The sequence below is a fragment of the Argentina anserina genome, chromosome 2 (assembly GCF_933775445.1).
Source record: "Argentina anserina chromosome 2, drPotAnse1.1, whole genome shotgun sequence".
In the NCBI taxonomy this organism is placed as follows: Eukaryota; Viridiplantae; Streptophyta; class Magnoliopsida; order Rosales; family Rosaceae; genus Argentina; species Argentina anserina.
Genome location: NC_065873.1, coordinates 8578462 through 8598373, shown reverse-complemented (window position 1 = coordinate 8598373; position 19912 = coordinate 8578462). Strand labels below are relative to the sequence as shown.

At 36.1% G+C, this 19912-nt stretch overlaps 3 protein-coding genes and 1 non-coding gene across 8 annotated transcripts; 1 reads left to right on the top strand and 3 right to left on the bottom strand.

Annotated features, from left to right (window-relative positions):
• Positions 1-386: 386 nt before the first annotated feature.
• On the bottom strand, positions 387-3937 carry LOC126783265 (soluble inorganic pyrophosphatase 6, chloroplastic). The gene is made up of 6 exons (XM_050508707.1): positions 3623-3937; positions 3301-3461; positions 2845-2945; positions 2577-2758; positions 1858-1956; positions 387-703 (listed from the first exon to the last, which is right to left on the bottom strand). The coding sequence occupies exons 1-6, from the start codon at positions 3875-3877 to the stop codon at positions 611-613; spliced, it is 891 nt and encodes a 296-aa protein (XP_050364664.1). The 5' UTR covers positions 3878-3937; the 3' UTR covers positions 387-610.
• A 197-nt stretch (positions 3938-4134) lies between these two features.
• On the top strand, positions 4135-6091 carry LOC126784564 (uncharacterized). 2 transcript variants are annotated; one of them, XM_050510028.1, is made up of 4 exons: positions 4135-4297; positions 4418-4563; positions 4942-5104; positions 5784-6091. In XM_050510028.1, the coding sequence occupies exons 2-4, from the start codon at positions 4426-4428 to the stop codon at positions 5966-5968; spliced, it is 486 nt and encodes a 161-aa protein (XP_050365985.1). In that variant the 5' UTR covers positions 4135-4297; positions 4418-4425; the 3' UTR covers positions 5969-6091. The 2 variants fall into 2 exon arrangements, with proteins under 2 accessions (XP_050365985.1, XP_050365983.1); XM_050510026.1 differs by having other exon boundaries at positions 4403-4563.
• Positions 6092-6225: 134 nt separating this feature from the next.
• Positions 6226-6349, bottom strand: LOC126785584 (U6atac minor spliceosomal RNA). The gene has a single exon (XR_007671113.1). It is a non-coding gene; the product is annotated as a U6atac minor spliceosomal RNA (small nuclear RNA).
• A 513-nt stretch (positions 6350-6862) lies between these two features.
• LOC126782975 (protein ABCI7, chloroplastic) lies at positions 6863-11275 on the bottom strand. Of its 4 annotated transcripts, XM_050508346.1 has the most exons (7): positions 11139-11275; positions 10981-11022; positions 10201-10298; positions 9732-9789; positions 8310-9305; positions 7796-8055; positions 6863-7417 (listed from the first exon to the last, which is right to left on the bottom strand). In XM_050508346.1, exons 5-7 carry the CDS (start codon positions 9174-9176, stop codon positions 7111-7113), a joined length of 1434 nt encoding a protein of 477 aa, XP_050364303.1. In that variant the 5' UTR covers positions 9177-9305; positions 9732-9789; positions 10201-10298; positions 10981-11022; positions 11139-11275; the 3' UTR covers positions 6863-7110. The 4 variants fall into 4 exon arrangements, with proteins under 4 accessions (XP_050364303.1, XP_050364301.1, XP_050364300.1 ...); XM_050508344.1 differs by lacking the exon at positions 10201-10298; XM_050508343.1 differs by lacking the exons at positions 10981-11022; positions 11139-11275 and having other exon boundaries at positions 9732-10432.
• Positions 11276-19912: the final 8637 nt, after the last annotated feature.

The window sequence follows — 19912 nt, the reverse complement described above, 5'->3', positions numbered from 1 at the left end:
CTCCGATCCATTTTGCTTTCGTATCTGATTGGGATCATTCAGGTACATATAACTTTACTAATCAAAGGATTTCATAGTTTTATCCAAATGATCATTCATTTCCAAACCTGCAACCTTCAGATCTGAATGTTGATAATCAACTCTTTTATTTTATCACCGGAAACAAATCCACTTCTTTTTCGAGGTAGTTGAACAGTCTAAAATAGAACTAAACCTTTAATCCTTTTTTGCCAAAACAAATATTACAAATCTGTTATTCTCAAGGGAGTGACAAAACGAAGAGATCACAGTTCCATTTTAAGGTTTTTGATCCCAAGTTCCCAACCAATAGATTTGAATTCAAACATTCAAACCCAAGATACAATAGAGGAGTGCTTACCAGTAAGTGCAACACAGTGATTCATGCATTAGTTCATAACTGAAACAAAATTATTTATTTAATAACAACCAAATTACCTAAATACTGCAGACGCCAGGTAATTATTCCAGCTCAATAGCAGAAAAAATTGGCATTGATGTAACATTCACATAAATTACACGACTGCTCAGAGTGCTCTTCACAAATTAAAATCTCTAATGGATCAAAGAGTTTAGCCAATAACACCTGAATCTAGACAAGGGACAGTTCTCCAGCAGGAATGGATCTCTTCACAAGATTAGCCCATGACTCATTGGTTTCTGTTATGACCTTTAGTGCATAATCCTGTCCATAAAAGAAATGCGTTATTGTTGGATAGCATTTAGACACCCACCTAGTCACCTACACAAAACTATATGCCAATCTACTACTTGCAGTAGTGGCCTTATCAAATTTACATTATGTTAAGGAAACCCAGTACAGAAGGATAACATAGAGGCTGATCTGGTAGAACCTGGTGGTTCATGCACAATACATAGTTGCATACTATGGGCAAGGAATGGAAAGCGTCCTTTTCAATTAAAACAGAACATAACAACAGAAGAAATGAAAACAGAGCTTCTAATCAGAGAATGCTTCAGGCTATTTAACTCTTTTTCCTTTTTCTTTTTTCTGGAAAGAACAAGTATTTTTTGAAACAAAAGGCAATATACAAGATTGCAAGAAGGAAGCGGACAAGGAATCCACTTTTGAAAATATAAGAGACAGCATAGAACATTGGCTTAGCAGCTCATCTGTAATGCTAGCTCAAGTATTAGGCTTTTAGGGCTTAAACTACAACTGCTTGCCAATTAAGAATGACAGAAAGATGACCATAATCCCTAAAATCATTCGAAGTAGAAGCCCAAAGTGATGCCCATAACTCAACTCTCTCCCACGGGTCTTCCTTCTCCACCCCACCATAGGATATAAACAACAATCTTTATTTATTTTCATCCATACCACCCACACTACTGCTAGCACCCCACAACCCCAAAGGATTTGGCCTTATCCCCTTTACCAAAAGCTGAAGGGTTTACTTTTAGCCAGTCACTCCTCTCTAATGGAGTTATCAGGGCATTTAACTATTAAAATGATGTATCCAGTTTCAACTGCCTTAATGTAATTGTCTTTGCGGTACGATTATAGGGAAACCTCCTTATCACTACAGATGAGTGCACAAATATGAGTAGCTCTGCTTCCCCTAATACTCTCCCTCACCGCACCCGACACATTGATTACCTTTGTTAAATATAAAAAAAAAAAAAAAAAGGAAATAGCAAAGTGACATGCTTTTATATCTGCATGAGCAGCACAACGAACTTAATAGTTGCATACCATAACCCTTTTCCTCCAGATAATTCAAACCTCTAACTTGGCCCAATCCTTCTAACCACCACTACTATGCAGCATACATATATTAAATGAGATGCACAACATGAGTAGTTTATTAAATTTACCTTGTTGGCTGGCTTGTTTCCAAGACCAAATTTGTTAGCAGGCTTTCCATCAGGGATTTTGTAGTCTCTAAACCAGTCCCTTATTGCAGTGAGAGTACCCTGGAAAACATCGCAGTCAGGCCTTAAAGTATCTATCATATATGAAGGGTTTTGCTACCGAAGAATGAAGTCTCATGCACAAAAAACCTTTAGTTGTCAGAGTGCTACAAGAAATTTGATTCATTTTCAGTTTTTCACATAAATTTTTCTTAACTGCCACTTGCCAAATCTATTACTAATCTTTTTACCTAGTATATCTCCTTTATGAAAGAAGGTTAAAGTGAGTAAATAGTAATGCCCATGATTAACATTGACCGCGTAGTATATCTACTTTCTGAAAGAAAGAAGGTAATAGTGAATGAACAGTAATGCCTATGATATCCAACTCACATACATTTACCATATGATGGAATGACAGAAATTAAAACCCCAAAGTAATTGAATTCCTGATCATAAACATTTGCTCAAAAAACAGGGTGGACATAATTTATTGAATAAAGATATTATAATCTCAAACACCATAAGAAGTATGCAGTTGTGCATATCAATTAATATATCTTTACTTAGTTGTGTTTGTGAAATTAGGGAATTATGATAGCAATCGGTTACAAAAGCAGCCAAAGCAGAGATATAATATTTATGGATAACTAAAAACATCTCAATAATATATACAGACATACCGGGAAATGCTTCTCAACATCATCAATGTCATTGACCAGAGAAGCTTTTGGATCATCCAATGAAATGGCAACTATTTTCCAGTCAAGTTCCCCTTCATCAATCATTGCTAAAGCAGCCAAGGGTTTTACTTTGAGAACCTCGCCAACCTTCCTCCGAGTTTCTCCAATCTCAACAACATCAACTACAAAGTTGTAGCAAAAGTGAAAGGCTTTAATTACCTTTCCTATGATGACACACAGACAAAAGAGAATAGAGAGGTAAGCATGCCTGGATCGTTATCGCCAAATGCTCCATCCACTTCAGGGTTGGCAAGAGATGGGTCTTCCCATGTTTGTGGAAGCAATCCATAATTCCAATTTATATTGTACCTAAGAAAGATTTCACAACACTATCAATACAAAATGCAACACTAAGAAAGATATATATGTGATAGCCACTATAGAAGAAAAGTCGGTAATGCGTATGTTAGTAAGGGAAGTGAGTAATACGTGAAAACAATCGACAATAACCTACGCCAGAAGCCGCTTTTTAAAACCGAGGATCACATCTGGTTGATCAAAATACGAACAGATGACAAGTGTTTATGGTAAAGATAAGATAGTGACAAAGTTTTTACAAAAACAAATGAAAAGAATAGAAAGGAAACAAACAACATTGCATCAAAAATGGACAGTGGGGTTTCAACAAGGGAAAAATGAAGGAAAGTTAGAGAAGATTTCGTACGGGTAGTAACGAAGTTTCCCTTTCTTAGTATCCTGTTTGATGGGAGTGTTGGACTCATCAGTAGCAACCTCCATCTTGGCACTTGATTCTTTGGGTATTTCAACCACAAAGTTAAATGCACCATCGGCCGTGCGCAGTGGTATATCATGCCAAGGTGAAACCTAAAAACCAAGCCATCAGCAATGCCATAAGCCTATAATCAACTTAATTTAATTTCCCCTCTGCAACTTAATACATTCAAAACACTCAACACGCAAATGATAATCAATTTCCAAACAAGTGACATTGCGATCGTTCAACAGACGAAAGGAGAGAGTAGTACCTTTTGGCCGGAGCGGTCGACGAAGAAGACGCGGTAGTCTAGGGTTTCGGGGCGGCCTTCCTCCTTCATCTGGACCTCGGGGTTGTAGATAGCTCTGCAAGTCAGGGACCGCCTCGACAATGACGGCAGCGCCGCTCCTCTTTTCGTAAAGCAGAGATTGTTGTTCCTGCACGGCCTCTGCTTCGCCAAGAACGACGTCGTCTTCGTCAGCAGGCACGAGCTGTCCGACACCGTCAGCACTCTCGCCGTCGCCATCGCCTCCTTCCTTCTTCTTCTTCCGAAGTTTAGAGAGAGAAACAGAGGAGAGAGAGAGAGAGAGAGAGAGAGAGTGGTGTGAGAGGACTGCGAGTGTGTGATTCGGAATTGTAGGAGGCTCCAGAAGCAAATGCCACGTGGGATCGTCTCATTGGCTTGTCTTATCCTATTTGGGTCAGTGACTCTTCAGGGTATGTATTGGGACACCACAAAACAAAAAAGAAAAAAGCCATGGTGGGCCGGGTGGGCATTCTCAACCCGCCCCGCCCCGAACCGGCCCGCCTCACTCCTCTCTTTTTCATCTCCCTGTCCATTTTCTGAGAATCCGAACAAACCGGCGGGAAGAAGAAGAAGAGCGAGGCGATTGGTTTGGGGCGGGTGTTGAGAGGAACTGAAGTAGCAAGTCTCCGTTTTTGGCGGGTATGTGTTTTTTACTTTGTCTTTGTTCTTCTTGTCAAAATCAACTGAGTGTTGTTGTTTTTTTTGTTCTGTTTGAATTGGTTATTGATGATTGAAGTTGAATAGTTCCTCAAATTGAAGGAAAAGAAATGAAGGTGAGAGTGGTGTGTAGGAAAGTGAGGGATTACATAAGGTATGATCTGAAAGAGATAGCATTTCCGTCATCGTTGCCGGACCCTCCTCATATCATGAAGCGCCGCAAGCTCACCTGGCATGAGCGCTTCCTGGTAGTCCCCTTTCTCTCTATTTATTCATACCCATTATTGGTATTAATCAAACCATATACGTAATGCTTTCGAGTAATCGAGTGCTTTAATTATGTATGTGTTGATTCAAAGGACACTATTGAACAAACATGCTTTTAGTTTCTGCATTTATGTTGTCACTCAATATTTGTCGATTTTTTAATGTCAAATTTAAGCTTCAGTGGGGTTAAGTGGATTTTTGGAGCTAAACATGCGTTTTGTTGAAATGTTTGCAATGACTTGTTTTTCTATCTCCAGGGTTTAGTTGTGGCATTGTTTTAGTATCATAATACTTATGTACGCATGGTGTGGGGTGTTGGCCTGAGGTGTGGTTATATACCTTCTTGTGTTGGGTTTCAGGTGTTGAAGGAGGCGTCTAGGCTTTATTCGGCCAGCTGGGTGCGGGACATTGGTCCTGATCTGAGACCTAATGATTATAAGAAGCATGAAGATAGTGAGGATGAACCTAGCGGATCAAAGACGACTATTAAAGACAAAGAACCCTCAACACTAGAGGATCTTGGTAAGTAGTGTCCACTGTCCACATATGGTGCTGTTTCAAACAATGTCATTATAATACAGTTGATTGCAATTACAAGCTTCAGATATTACCTTATTTGTAAAAACCTTTATTTGCTTCCTCGTTTTATTTTTCTCTGATCCACTCGTTTTGTATCATGCCTGCATTCATGTAATTGGTGATGTTGAGACATCTAATTTGCCTTTTCTGTTATTGATTTGAGCCAGATGATTTTCATGCATTCTATTGACTAAAGTTAGCACTAATAATATCCTACTTCTTCATCAATCTAGCCTGTCAAATATTAACTTTTGCCGCTTCCGCTTCCAGGACTCAAGCACAATAGATTACAAATGTACTGTTTGATACTTTGAGTAGTCAAAGTGGATTGTATATCAAAGCAACATTGATTTCTGTTTATGTTTGCATCACCCTGATTAAGCAAGAGATAAAAATAAAAAATGGATGAAGTAAACTAGTGTGAGAAGTCATATTTTGGGGTTATGTGCTGAAAAATAATATTATTGGCTTTTCTGTTTTCATCATATACTTTAATGTGTATGATCCTGCATTTTTACTTGCCTTTCCCTTCAGTTATTTGCTTGTAATCTTTGAACTTTGTTTAGTCAAATAGTTTGACATCTGCCTATTTTTTGTTGTTTATCTGTAATCAAATCAACAGCTGTGGCTGCTAGAGGAGGGATGGAGACGTTAAGGCCTGCTCTGCAACGGATCTACATGACAAGGGCTTCTGCATATAGGGATGCTCTTAAAAGCTTCATCCATGGGTACCAAGAAGGCATTCAGCAGGTTGTGGAGAAAAAGGAGGAGTCTAAATCCGACCAGACAGGCGACATACCAAAATAAGTCTACTGCACATCTTTTCACCAGGCTGGAGGGTATTGCGGCAGACCAGCTCTTCCTGCAAGTCGTTCACTCGGCTGCTGCACAAGTTCTTGAGCTTCAATGTATCTTATATGTTTTTGGCTTCTTTCTGAAACATCTATTATGATAGCTGTTTTGAGAAATTTGTGAATATAATGGAATGTACTTCAGTTTTGTAGGCTATGTAAATTGGAAATTATATTTAAACAAAAAGAAAAAGGGTGTGTATAGTGAAGGAAAAAAAAATCGGGCATAAGATCCACCACAAGGGTGGGTAGCCTTAACCGGATGTGTAACAGGTAAGTCCCAAGACTACTCCCGTCCCTGTCAGGGGAGCCAACCATCTCTCCTTTTCACGAACAAAATCTCGTGTCTTGTACAGCATATATAAAGATGCACATTCTCTCTACTTATTCGATGTGGGAGTTTTAACAAAATCTATTTCACTATAAATAGTATATTTAGGTCGATTTTTATCAAGGATAGTAAGCAATTGTTCTATTGAACCATGACTGTCCATGCGTTATAATCTGGATTTAGAATTTGATATCAAGGACAAGACATTGCCTCTTCTATTCAAGCTGGAAACCTTCTGGATCCCCTGAAAAGCATCAGTAGCATGAAATTCAAAGCCATCCCTTGATTTTAGACACTATGGACGTGTGGTAGTCTGAGACTAGATTTACCAATTATAAGCATCTAGAGGAAGAGACGAGAAGAAATCATTAGTATTTAATGGTTGTAATTTGGTTGCAATATTGTAGGTGCTGATCATTTGCCCTTCATTCACACTTTTGGGACTGTGAGAACACTCGGAACAGATACAAAATAACAAGCACTCAACATTTCCATAAAAAAAAGTAAGCAGTCGAGGGAAGAGGAGAAGGAAAATTTTATGATATATTTTCCACAACTGTGGAGCAAAACATAGCCCGAGTAATAGCAATGAAAGAAACCCAGCATAAGTGGAAAATTCCATGTTGCATAAGAAAGCGGGTTTGGTAAACATTGCTTGGGATACAATTGGAGCATTCAAGCCTCCCAGAATTTCATACAACATCAAAATTTGATTGAATTTGAGTAACAATTACATTTGTTATAACGAATGATCTAATATGTCTCAATTATGAGGATTCTTTCAACTTTTCTTTAATTTGACTTTCTACCTTCGACTTTATCCAAGGATAAGGTAATCCTTCTATCACCTCAGCACCAAAGGAATAGACAAGAGCCTTCCTTGCTGCCTCTAAACTGATCCCGCGTGCCAGGAAATAGAAGAGCTGTGTTTCTTCTAGGTCACTAATTGCAGCTCCATGGGAACACTTGACATCATCAGCAATGATCTGCAGATTTGGTTTAACATTCACAGTTGCACGAGGTGCAAGAAGAAGACTTCTTGTTAGTTGCCCGCCATCTGTTTGCTGTGCAGATCTGAAAAAAAAAAATATATATATATGAAAGTGAAAAACTATAGGAGACGCACACAAGGCCTAACTAGTGAGCAACACATGTGAACAATCAGTACACTGATACATGAGGATGCCACAGAAAGTGAAATGTAGCTATTATCTAGGTGGCAAAACTTATTTAAGAGGAAACCCATCAAACAAGAAAGATTTTTTCTTTTCTTTTCTGAAAATGAAATAACAAGACCTTTAGTTGCAAAAAATTACTACATGCATTTAGCTCCATTAGTGCAAAAATGCATACAATGTAAACTGAGAATTTTCAAGAAGACAAAAGTGATGTGACTCATGTGAGGCAAAGCTTAGCCAACATAAATCTTGAAATTAAATGACAGAGAACTACCTGTTGACCTTTACGTTCCCATCAAAGACGGCTTTACCATCTGAATGTGACACGATGCACTTATGAAGTTGCCTGGAATAACCTCGTGGATGGTCAAGGACTATGCTACTGTGTAGGTCTTGTGTTTGATCACCGGCAGACAAGTGCAGGGTGGATAACTCGGTGACTGTATCAGGTCCCAGTTGCTGAACATGGAGATTGTGTCTGCTTAATTTTCCACCAGTGCTTACTTCAACAAGCTCATATGTACTGGCTGATTCCTGTTTAAAAGTTAAATAGAAGATAAACAATGAGTAATGCGTGTAAATCAGAACTCCTCATCGAGACAAAGATAAAAAAATCATTGCACTAAAATAAATGGTATATATAGACCTTGCTAAGAATGACTAATGTACAGAAAGCATATGAATTCTATAAGAGCCTGTCTCAAATTTGATGAAAAAACTTTAATCTCAAACTTAACAACAAATTCACTCAAGTATCAAAAAGAATGAAAAGATAGAGCATAGATTACCTGGCGAACCGAAGTCCACTTGATGTGGGCAGCATTTAGAGACTGGTTCTGAACATAAGAATGCTTGACTTTCCCTCCTACTCCAACACCAACTTCTAAAACAGAGTTCACCCAATAAGACTTGTCCCCATTCCCACCCACAAACTCCTCCACCACACCAACCTCCCCTCCCTCTTCCACCAACACAAGCACCCTCGGATTCGATAAGGGCAGATTATGTGACCCAATGTCACCACCTTCATTGGCAAAGTAGCGCAAGCATATAGGATTATCTAACCTGCACCCAGCTGGAACATAAACAATAGTCAAATCTGGCGCTCCAATACCATTAATGGACCAAAACAAGTCCCCCTGAGCACTACTGGACAGAAACTCGGACACCCTTTTTATAATAGTCTCATCAGAAAGCTCCAGCAAGCTACCCACATAAACCCCGTCCGGCAATTCGCTTATATATGTCGAATTTATAAGGAAACCATCAACAATATCCAAATTGGGGAACTGGGTATCTTCCTGCCTATTATCAAAGCTGGGTGGTCGAGAGATGGGCGTGATTTGAGATCTTTTGATGAAGGAGGTGTCTGTGAAGCGAAAGGGCTCATCTTTGCGCGTAGGCCATGGGGTTGAGAGGACGGTCTGAACAGAAGAGTCTCTGAGGTTTTGGAGAGGTGATGAAGAAGAAGAGGAAGAGGGGAGTGAGTCGTCGAGGGACTCAGCAAGTTGGTGAACGAAGGGGTCATAGACAAGCTGTGAAGTTGAAAGAGGAGATTGGAGGGAGACTCTGGTTTTGGGTTTTGGGGATTTGGGTGTGGAAAAGAAGGGCAGGGGAGGTCTTTGAACCTGGGGTGTAAATGCTATGGCAGCCATGGCAGGTGGAGGCTAACAATTTTGTGGAAAAAACAAAAAAGAAACTCAACACTTCCTCTTTTCCACTACAGAACCTCTACTCTTGGCTCTCTTGCAGATCTGGTCTGCTTTGGCAATCAATCTTTCAGCCTGTGGTAATATTTATAACCATATATTAGGTTTACAGTAACAGAGCCTAAACACCAGAGTAAGAGATAAAATCAGAAAACCAACATCTGATCAGCAAAGGATGAACATAGAAATATAAAATAAAGTTTAGAATTATAGGCCGCTGGAAAAATAAATAAATAAAACTTTCCCTCCTAGACTGTCTGTCAGTATATTTCCTCATCATTGTCAAAAACAGAATCAAGTCATTCAAGTGAAATAAATTTAACCAAAAAATTGGTATTCCAGTAAGCTTTGGTAAACACTAAGGTCATTAATCCATATTTCTGGTTGTATATATTGATACATGCATCTGTATATTATTCTTTTTTAGTTAGAGATCTACAATATGATAACTACACATTTAAAAACAACATTAAACCATAAAAGAGACCAACAGTAGCATACCTGGGTAACAGTGTTGTCGAATTGTTCTGCTAATTGTTAGTGGAAAAAACAAAATGAACTGCAACATTAAAAGATATATATATTAGAGCATAACTGAAAAGGTGAAATGAATAAGTTCACAAAGCAATCAGTTTCCATATCTCCTAATCTGCTAAATCTTGATGAATTGACATCATAATGCAGGCAATCATAAAATTTTCCACTTTTAACTGCAAATAAACATAGGGTAATAAGGAAAAGAGCATTTTAAATAATAGGGAAGAAAGTTAGAAAGATGATAAATACAAGAGCTGTAAATAAAAATAGGAATAAAAAGTAAAAGAGATTCTGAGAGGAAAGCAAGTAGAAGAACAGAAAACCACACTGCTGTTTCAATAATTGTTTCGAAATTGAAAAATAAAATCCAGCAAACCTTAAATATTGACAGAGAGAGAACAGAGCAACAAATAAAGCAGAAAATGGAGCTGACCTGAAGACCTCTATAGCTCCAACTGGCGTATACACTAATTAAAAGGAAGGCACAACCATCTTTTCCACGGCAACAGCCTAGCTACAGTGAACCACTTACTGAGAGATAATATATTTCAATTAAGTAAATAGTTTATTAATTCCAACTCCAAATTCTTCTACTTCCTACTTAACCTCTGATGTGGATGCACCACAAGGGATTGAAAAGTGAGTCCCATCATTCGTTGTTGTATATCTCTTTCAACTTTAGCATTTTTAGTTTGGTAATCTTTTTACACTAAGTCTGTGACTCTTGACAAAAAAAAAACTAGATAATTTTCTAACTTTTTGGAAACAAATACTACTTCAGTGATACCATCACACGAAACAAATACAGATTTCAGTAAGAAAGAAAGTATCAAGACGACTAAGTTTTGCAAGTTTAGTTGGTAAGCGAAGCAGACAAGTGAAGAAAACTTAAGGCCTTATGATAATTAGAAGATATGATGATTCTATAATCAGCTACAATTGTTCCATGCCCATATGTTTATACATCACATATTCCACATAACTGCCGGTAATGTTGAATCATACTAACAGTTTCACATTTCACATGTGTATCAACTAAACAGCAACCAACACTAACTGAAACAGCACCATATAATCATTATATTCCGATAAATGTACAGTAAGTTCTAGACCAGAAGATCAAATTCAAACCAGTAAGTATATTGAGTTCACAGAACTAATAGGAATCAGCTCGAATTCAGAAAACGGTGGCCTGAGCAATGGAAATATATACCTCTAAATCCAGTAGACAAACGTGAGCAATTTCAGAAGATCTCTGAGCTTCCATTAACGTCAATTGCCATAGAGAAAGGGAATCATCATCATCATGATAGTCAGAGAAATTGACTCCAAAATTGAAGAGTGAAATTGGATAAGAGATAGAGGATTTACCCGGCGGAGGGGAGAATTACACGACGCAGTCGGCGGAGGAGGGACTGGACGGAGCTTTTGGAGGAGGAGGATACGAACACGAGGGAGGTTTTGAAATTTGAAATTCAGATAGTGAGATTCAATGAAAGCAGAGAGGAAGGCACAATGGTGGTCAAGATTTCGGATACCTAAGCTAATGACGACCGACCTTTACGTTTTTTTTTTGGCAGTAGAAGGACCTTACGGTTAAAAAGGATAACATACTAATAAGTAATAACTCATTCAATTTTTAGTAACTCAATAATTTAGTAATTCATGTTTTAATTTCAACTTATCACTTTTTATATTTTTAAATTTTAACCAATTTAGTCATTTCATTAAGTCTTCGTCCAATTACACAATTAAGTAGTTTTTTTCCTCTTATATTATGTTTGTCAAGTCAGCAACTTAACGGTGCAATTAGATGGAGACTTAACGGAACAACCAAATTGTTAAAAATTTGAAAATATAAGGAGTGATCAGTTGAAATTGAAACATGAATGATTAAAATTGTCAAATTACTAAAAATTAGAGAAGTGACCAGTATTTTATTCAAAAATTAATTTGGACAGTGATAATTAGAAAACAGTCGAGCAATATTTGTTTTTCTAATGGATAAAAGTAAAAACTAAAATTTATGACCTCTTATATAACCAACACTAAAATTATCAAACTAAATAGCACAAGAAACAGTAACAGGGAAGGTGTTGCCCCAACGAGCAATGGGAGCATGATGCCCTATCTAAGCAACAGCATTAGTGGCAAAATTGGCTTCACAATGAACATGGTTAAAATGTATTTCCTTAAAATAGCTTGTCATGGTGTGGACGATTGGATTCTTTAAGGAAAATGGATAATTTTGTTGATGCAATCAATAAGGGCAACTTTACTTACTTGGAATGAAATTTATCCATAATAGAAGACGGAATGGAATTGTGTGTGGAGATTTCAATTCTATTGTGACATTTTTAGTTACGATTGATGTTGTTTACTTACCATAAGGAATATTAGAATAAAAACTATTTCGATTACTAAAAAATCCTTGATCATTTTACTTTGAGTATAACGATCTATACTTTCAAGTAAATTATTGGATTATATCTTTGAATTTAAGAATATGTATGTTTCTTTTCTGATGAAATACTATTTATATGGAGAAAAATATAACTAAAGATATACATTGTGATGTATACCATTTAAATTAAATTATCTAGTATTTTGGGCATAAAAAACTAATATATGGTTGGGTAATTTTTAGTTATTGAAATTATGTAAGGATATTTTACGCATAAAAAGTTATTCTTAACGTTTCAATCCCAAATCCACCTTTCCCCTGTGTCACGACCCCAAAATTTCGAGCATAAAAACTCAAATTTCGAAGTCATGAAAAACACTAAAACAATCTCAATGAATCGAAACAATTTTAAATGCCACAGCGGATCATCTCTGAGTTCAAAATACAACTCAGTCAACCGATTATTACAAACCAAATTTATAATTCGACATTATAACAAATGGAAATGTATAATCCTCATAAAGAAATCCACACAAAATCCTCACCACAGGATGTAAATAAATAACTCCAAGTCTTCTGAGCGGTCCGTCAATTCCCCCTAATCCCCTTCACTATCGAATTATAATACAAACCTGGTAAGCTTTGCAGCTCGTATGAGTAAAATAACAAATACCACCCGCATATCAATATATAGGAAAATCACAAAACATCAATTATAAATGCACTCATGAGTCAATGGACGGCCCATCTGGTTGTCCAAAAATATGAAAATAAAAGTGCTCATGAGAAATTGGGCAACCCCTCTGTTTACCCAAATGCATTTATAACACGGGTACTCATGAGCGCTGGTACACCTCTATTACCCCTCATGTAGTACACCGCCGACATTGGGCAACCTCCTGCTACCCAACATCCAAAATATGAGTACTCATGAGCCGATAACCCATCTATTACCTCACATGCAGTACTCCGACAGACAGACTAGAGCTCTAACTGTATCGTAACTTTCGCCCGGCCAAAGGCTAGGTTCCGACATGCCAAACACGTCCGAAGACTGGTCCGAAGACAAAAACTCGTCCGAAGACATCAATCACGTCCGAAGACAAAACTCGTCCGAAGACATAAATCACGTCCGAAGACAAAACTCGTCCGAAGACATAAATCACGTCCGAAGACAAAACTCGTCCGAATACATCACACGTCCGTAGACAAAATCACGTCCAAAGACAAAACACGTCCGAAGACATCACACGTCCGTAGACTGGTCCGAAGACAAAAACTCGTCTGAAGACATCAATCACATCCAAAGACAAAACTCGTCCGAAGACATCACACGTCCGTAGACAAAATCACGTCCGAAGACAAAAACGTTTTAACAATCTCCATGGTAAAACCACGTACAATAATCATGTCATATTGTACAAAACAAATCACATGCTCGATATATAAATCTCATCATCAAAATGACATATTCACAACGAAATCATAACAGTATATAATATAGCAAACTATATATATGTACCTATTTACTATTTATACAAATATATATATATTTCACTATATCATATACATGTCATATTTCATTCTTTAAAATTTTGCACAATCTTGAATCTCCAAAAGGGTAGATTCGTAACTATGTGAGATTTTTACTCACCTTCTTTCATCCGTGCAACTTCCACGACACTGAAAGTAATTTCCTCACTCGTTTCGTCAGTCACCTAATAGCATGATAAACGCTTAGAAAATGATACGTAAAATGTTTACTAATCACTGTTTCAATGTACTGTTTTTATTTAAACACAGGTCACAGTTACCGTTTTTACTATGTCACTATTCACAGAACTGTTTCTCACCGAAACACTGTTCATAAAACGTTGTTCACAGTACTATTCATGCGGCATCACTGTTCATCGAACGCCACCAAATTTCACCACCACTATCTAAATGACATTCCTAACAACTTCCTAGTTCACCACAAAGTCTAATTCTGAGCCTAAACACTTCAATTTAACAAGAACCGAAAAGCCCCAATTTAAAAACCTAGAATTTCTTTTCTTCGATTCTCCTAGTACACAATGATTGGGGTTAAATATTTTGGAGGGTTTGTAGTATGGAAGGAGACCTTCAAAATGAAACAAGAATCGTACCGATTGGTTGCCGGAGGAGGGAGATCCGACGAGTTGAAGTTCGGCGAAATATGCTTTTTCGGGAGAACTTCCGGGCTTCACCGCTCCTAAACGGCGGTGAGATGGCGGGTGACGCTACCACCAATCGACAGGGGATGCAGCAACCTTTCAAACTTGACCGGTGCGCCGCTCTATGGTGGCCGGACGGCGGAGATCCGGCGGCCCAAAGTCGGCTGCTCGGGAGAGAAATTTTTGTATTTTTTTCGGGGTGAACAGTATCCGTGATTAGTACTGATCCGAATTTCTGATTTTTCTTCCCTTTTTCTCTTTAATTCCCCTATTTATACTATTTTCCAAAATTGTCCAAATATCTTTTGATTCGTAACTTCTTCATACTAACTCCGATTTAGGCGTGCCACGTGTCCACTAATTCGTATCGACGAGCTCTACGACTTTCATGTAAGAAGTTTCCTAAGAATCCTAATGAGTCAAAAGTCAACTCTTAGACTCGTCAAATTGAACGTTTCCGAACAATTAATATTTCGAACCATTTCATTTTCATTCTCAGCTAATAAAATTAGAAAATGACCAACTTAATAATATCCGTGAACTCATTGAAAATTAGATATGAATTTTTCGGGTTATTACACCCTGTATTTGTAAATCCAGGTTGTTAAAGATTCAATTTCTGATGAGGATATCCACACCTATTACAATTCCATCATGTGTAAATAAATGTTGAAATTCTCTAAACCCGTAATCATTATCTCACTTTCCATTCCTTTACCGTAAGAGTTTTGCAATTGTCTTCAACCTGGATTTTGAGGTGACAATGTATTAAAGCAGTAGAAAGATCGACTCGAAGAGTAGAAGTTCAAGCACAAAGAACATCGAAGACCAAGGTTTTTGTTGAAGGCAGAATAACATAACCATCAAAGTTGCGAATAATGAACCCAACAACAGCATAAGAAGAGTTGACTGAGCCATCAAAATTGAGTTTCTCTATAGAATTTGGGGGATGAATCTAGATTATACGGTCTTGAGATCATAAATTGTAGTGATAAACAAAACTAAAAAACCATGATTTCCATAAGCTCCAAAATGGAGTACCGCATATTCCTTGTATTGTGCACGATATATACCAGCACAAGGAAGAATGACTAATTGACATCAATGTGACTAATTCACGATCATGTACTTTTTGTTGGATAAGGTAGCGGCTGAGAGATTAAGGTAGTATCTTAACCAGTGCTGGATTTTTGATGAAGAAGCCAAAGAAGGTGCCTACACTTTTGACCTTGTATATTACCATTTCGGGACATTTTAGTTAACATTTGGGTCCCCCTCTCCCATTTGGGGGAGTTATGGTCCAAACTAATTGCATGGCTGACCGGTCTGATATCCTAACAGATGTATAAGTACTAATATAACGTTTGTTATACCTATACTTGTTATTATAATGATGTTTTGGTTTAGGTTTTTACGACGATCAGATGGTCCAACCGGATTAAAATTTGGACGAAATTGGTAGATGTATCATCATACTTACTTATCGCATTAGATGGTATTGATTGATGTATATGTGTTACAATGTTATACCTAACGTCATATAAATAGTATGATACATTAGTGGAACATTTCGCGACCCACCACCCTATTGAAGAGTACATTCAATTGACTCTGTTTGTCAATATATAAATATATATTATATATATTAACAACTGATTCAATGTAAATATCTCATATATATTACAAAAAAGATGAGTGTTTAGTTAAAAATCTAGTTGAAGACATAATAAACAATGCAAATAAATTAAGCTAAGCTAGACATACTACAATAAAGACTTTCCTACCCCAGTATAGTACTAAATTTGCTTCAAGTACATTCTATCTCACACATATGCATATTCACACACATATAAACTTTCTTTTAAAGCTAAATCTTGTAATTTGCAGTTGCAACAGGGTTTTATAAACAGCTCCTTCATTCTTCCACCAGCCAAGCTAGGGGATATATCATTATACTATGATTATCCCCTTCAAATAAGTAAACTCAAGTGTCAATTTCTTTGATTTAAAAAGCACCATCATAAAATATTCGTAAAAAATTAAACATATATAGACATAATAAAAAGAAAGTACATTTAATTTATACAAATATAAAATTTATATATATGTATAATATAACCCAAATGCAGCAAATAGAGAAAAATCAAACCTTAATTAATAGTAAACTCAACACAATAGTAGCTTGGCCAAAAACAAGATTGAACAAGAATAAATCATAGGATCATTGTGCACCAAATTAAATGACAAAAGATCAGTACTTTTGGTTATAATAATTATTGAAGTTAGCTATCAACAAGCCTCTCCACAAATAGATTCTAGAAACGTTGACCACGAACTTCAATAAAATCTTCTTCTTCAATAAAATAGTCAAGATCTTGATATGGTTTGTCTCTATTTCATATCTTAGAATCGGCATCTCAAACATTTCAAGATGCTTCAATTTACCAAAGAAAATGTATCAACTATTGAAAAATTTTATTTACGAACATAGTAGAATGCAATAAAACTGCCTAGCAGTTAGAAAACCATTATCTATCTCTCTCTAAGCGACCTCATAAACTCTAGAGAGTGGGAAACCCTAAGATCTAGAGAGATCCTAAGAGACGTCTGAATTTCCAATGACTGTGGAGATATAAAAACAATCTTGTTCTTAATCTTCATCCACCGGAAATTATTCAGAGAAGTAGTAAAACAGAGGTGCTTCGATGGAGAAACACAAGCGTGTGCCGCAATAAATCCGACGCAGTCTACATTCGTGTCAAAAATTACTCTTTATATGTATCATTCGCTTACTAAGTTAGTAAACGGATGGACAACTTCAATAATATTACAATATCTTTGCGATTCTTACAAATTAAATAAAAATATATAAGCTCATATAAGGTTGAAGCTTTGAAATTAAAAATAATAATGGAAAAAATAAAGTTTTATTCAATTATGAGAATTACGAGTATGCATACCTTAGTTTAGTTTTCACAGCTGAAAACTGCCCAATTATTAGCCTTGTAGAACAAGAACATTGCAGATCTCTCTAATCCTTTAAAAGGAATTGTTTTGTGGTTCAGAAAATCTAACACTTCATTATAGTTCTGGATATACAGTTCTAGTATTGTGCTAGTAAAGACGATTTCAATACCATCTTCCGTAACAATAATCACCGAATACATATGATTTTTTTTTAACTTTTATCACATTCGTACAAGCACTTATATAATTCAGATGCAACCTTGATATAGAACAGCTTGCAGAGAAGTTAAGTAGTATATAATGAAGTTAAGCATCTCAAATTCTAATTGGGATTTAGCTTTCCTTATTAATTGCATTGAGGATTGATGACTGGTCCAAAGTTTGAGATATAGTTTTTAAATATTATATTATGTCATTTAAAAAATATTTGTGAGCGAAATATATATAATGAACATATCGAATCAGAATTAATAGACTCTTACTTTTTTCCTTTAAACTTGCACTAAACCTTTTTTTAGACAAAATTGAACAATATCTTATATATGAGAAATGATCGTACACACATTTCAATGTAGGCTTTGAATATGCAAATTTTTTTTCAATTCAGACGTAGCAATTTATGAAAGATCATATGACCTCTTAGATTTGAGACATCACGTATCAACTTTTTGCTAAAGAAAACATATATCGATTTCAATGAAAGCATTTACGTTATGTGTGATATTTCTAAAACATTAAAACCCAATTCAAAATATGAATATGGGATAGAACAATGATGTAATAGCTCTACCACTACAACAAATCTTGATCATAGCCAATTTCATAGTTTAAAGAGAGAAACTTACAATTACATTTTCCGCGGGAAGACTCATTGTGTAGGACAGCCCACAAAAATAATAAATTAAAAATGCATATTCTAGTTTCATGACTCGTTTTTTTTTTCACCATAAGCATTCCAGCCTTGGTAAAGTACTGACTTTGCCCTTTTTGTTCTTGAACCTATTGTTGCACACATTGTAATTTGGTGCAATGCAAGGTGTCGTGTCCGCATAATCTTATTCACAAAATCATGAAGATAAAAATATATGGTTCCCTGCATAAAAGATAAAGATTATATAAGAATACGATAAGAGAATAATCAAAATAAAAAATTAAAATATTAGTGACATAGTTCAATCTTTCTTTTATTTTTATTTTTTAGAACAATATTCATATACAAATTCTGACATATTTCAATCTCAACTTTTAGCCTACCTTGGCTTGGTTACCAACAATTAGACCAATCTCTCCAATACGATTCACCCTTTCTCGGTCCGTTCCAACCGTACTATCACCAAGCGACTGCTTTTCCATTCCAAGCACTTGTTATTTCCGAAACACCTCCACACATGGTGGCAATGATGTCATCATAGATATGTCAAAATTTGTTAGAGTTATCAATACCTGAAAATGAAAATATACCTTATGAGAATGAAAAGCAAGATAACAAAATCTAAAAAATTGAAAGAACAAAAATTAAATTTACATATTTCTCTCCTCAAAATTGGACTTGACTTAATTTTGAATTTATATGTGATTCTTAAATCACAGGCGAGAAGAACAAATTTGTTTAACCCAAACCAAATTCATGATTATGTGTAGGGATGGGATCAATTCTATTCTGATTGGTTTTTGGCCGAAATCGGAAACCAAATTGGAAACCGAACCAAACCATCGGTTCGGTCCAGTCTCGGTTTTTTTTGTAAGAAAAAAAAATCTAATTTTTCTGCATTTTTTCTACATCACTTTTACATAATTTTATCTGCATCACCTACACCCAACACTGAACAATCTACTAGTGATCTACACATATTATCTTCAAAAAGACTCAAACTAAAGTCCAACAAATAATAATTGAATAAGTTTTAAGTATGCAATAAAAAAGATTCAAACTAATGTCCATAAAATAAATCATACTCACACAAATGTGACAATGACACAAAATTTGAAACTTGTAGTCCATAGTCCATAGCCCATATTAGACTTATTAGTTACAAACTTAAGGAGTCCACAAACACAAATTACAAAGAGAGTATATTGTTTAAAATTTAGACATTACAAACTACATACTTGAAAATAAATATGAGACAACAAGAGGGTGGCGATGAGTTACAACTACATCTCATGATCTCATGCTCGCAATAATGTTTGCTTCATTTTGGAAGGCAACATAACATTGTTATCATCTTCCTTACATGACAAGTTTGGCATCTCCAAAACTTCTACATGTACAAAAAACAAAATAGAAATTTAAGTTAGATAAGAAAACTATATGTGGATCATGTGCATATAATATAAATTAAAGAAGAATTTACTCAAATGAGTCATATCTATTCAAGAATTAAAAAAAGCTATTATCTTGTACCGCTTCTTCATATATCTCCGTCTCCTCACTAGTCGGCACATGGTGCAAAGTAATAATTTCACCTCTAAGCCAACTTTGTGTAAAAATTAGGGCTTCCACAACTTTTGGACTTAGAGAGCTTTGATATGGATTAATGACCCTTCTACTAGTGCTCAAAGAAGATTCTGAAGATATG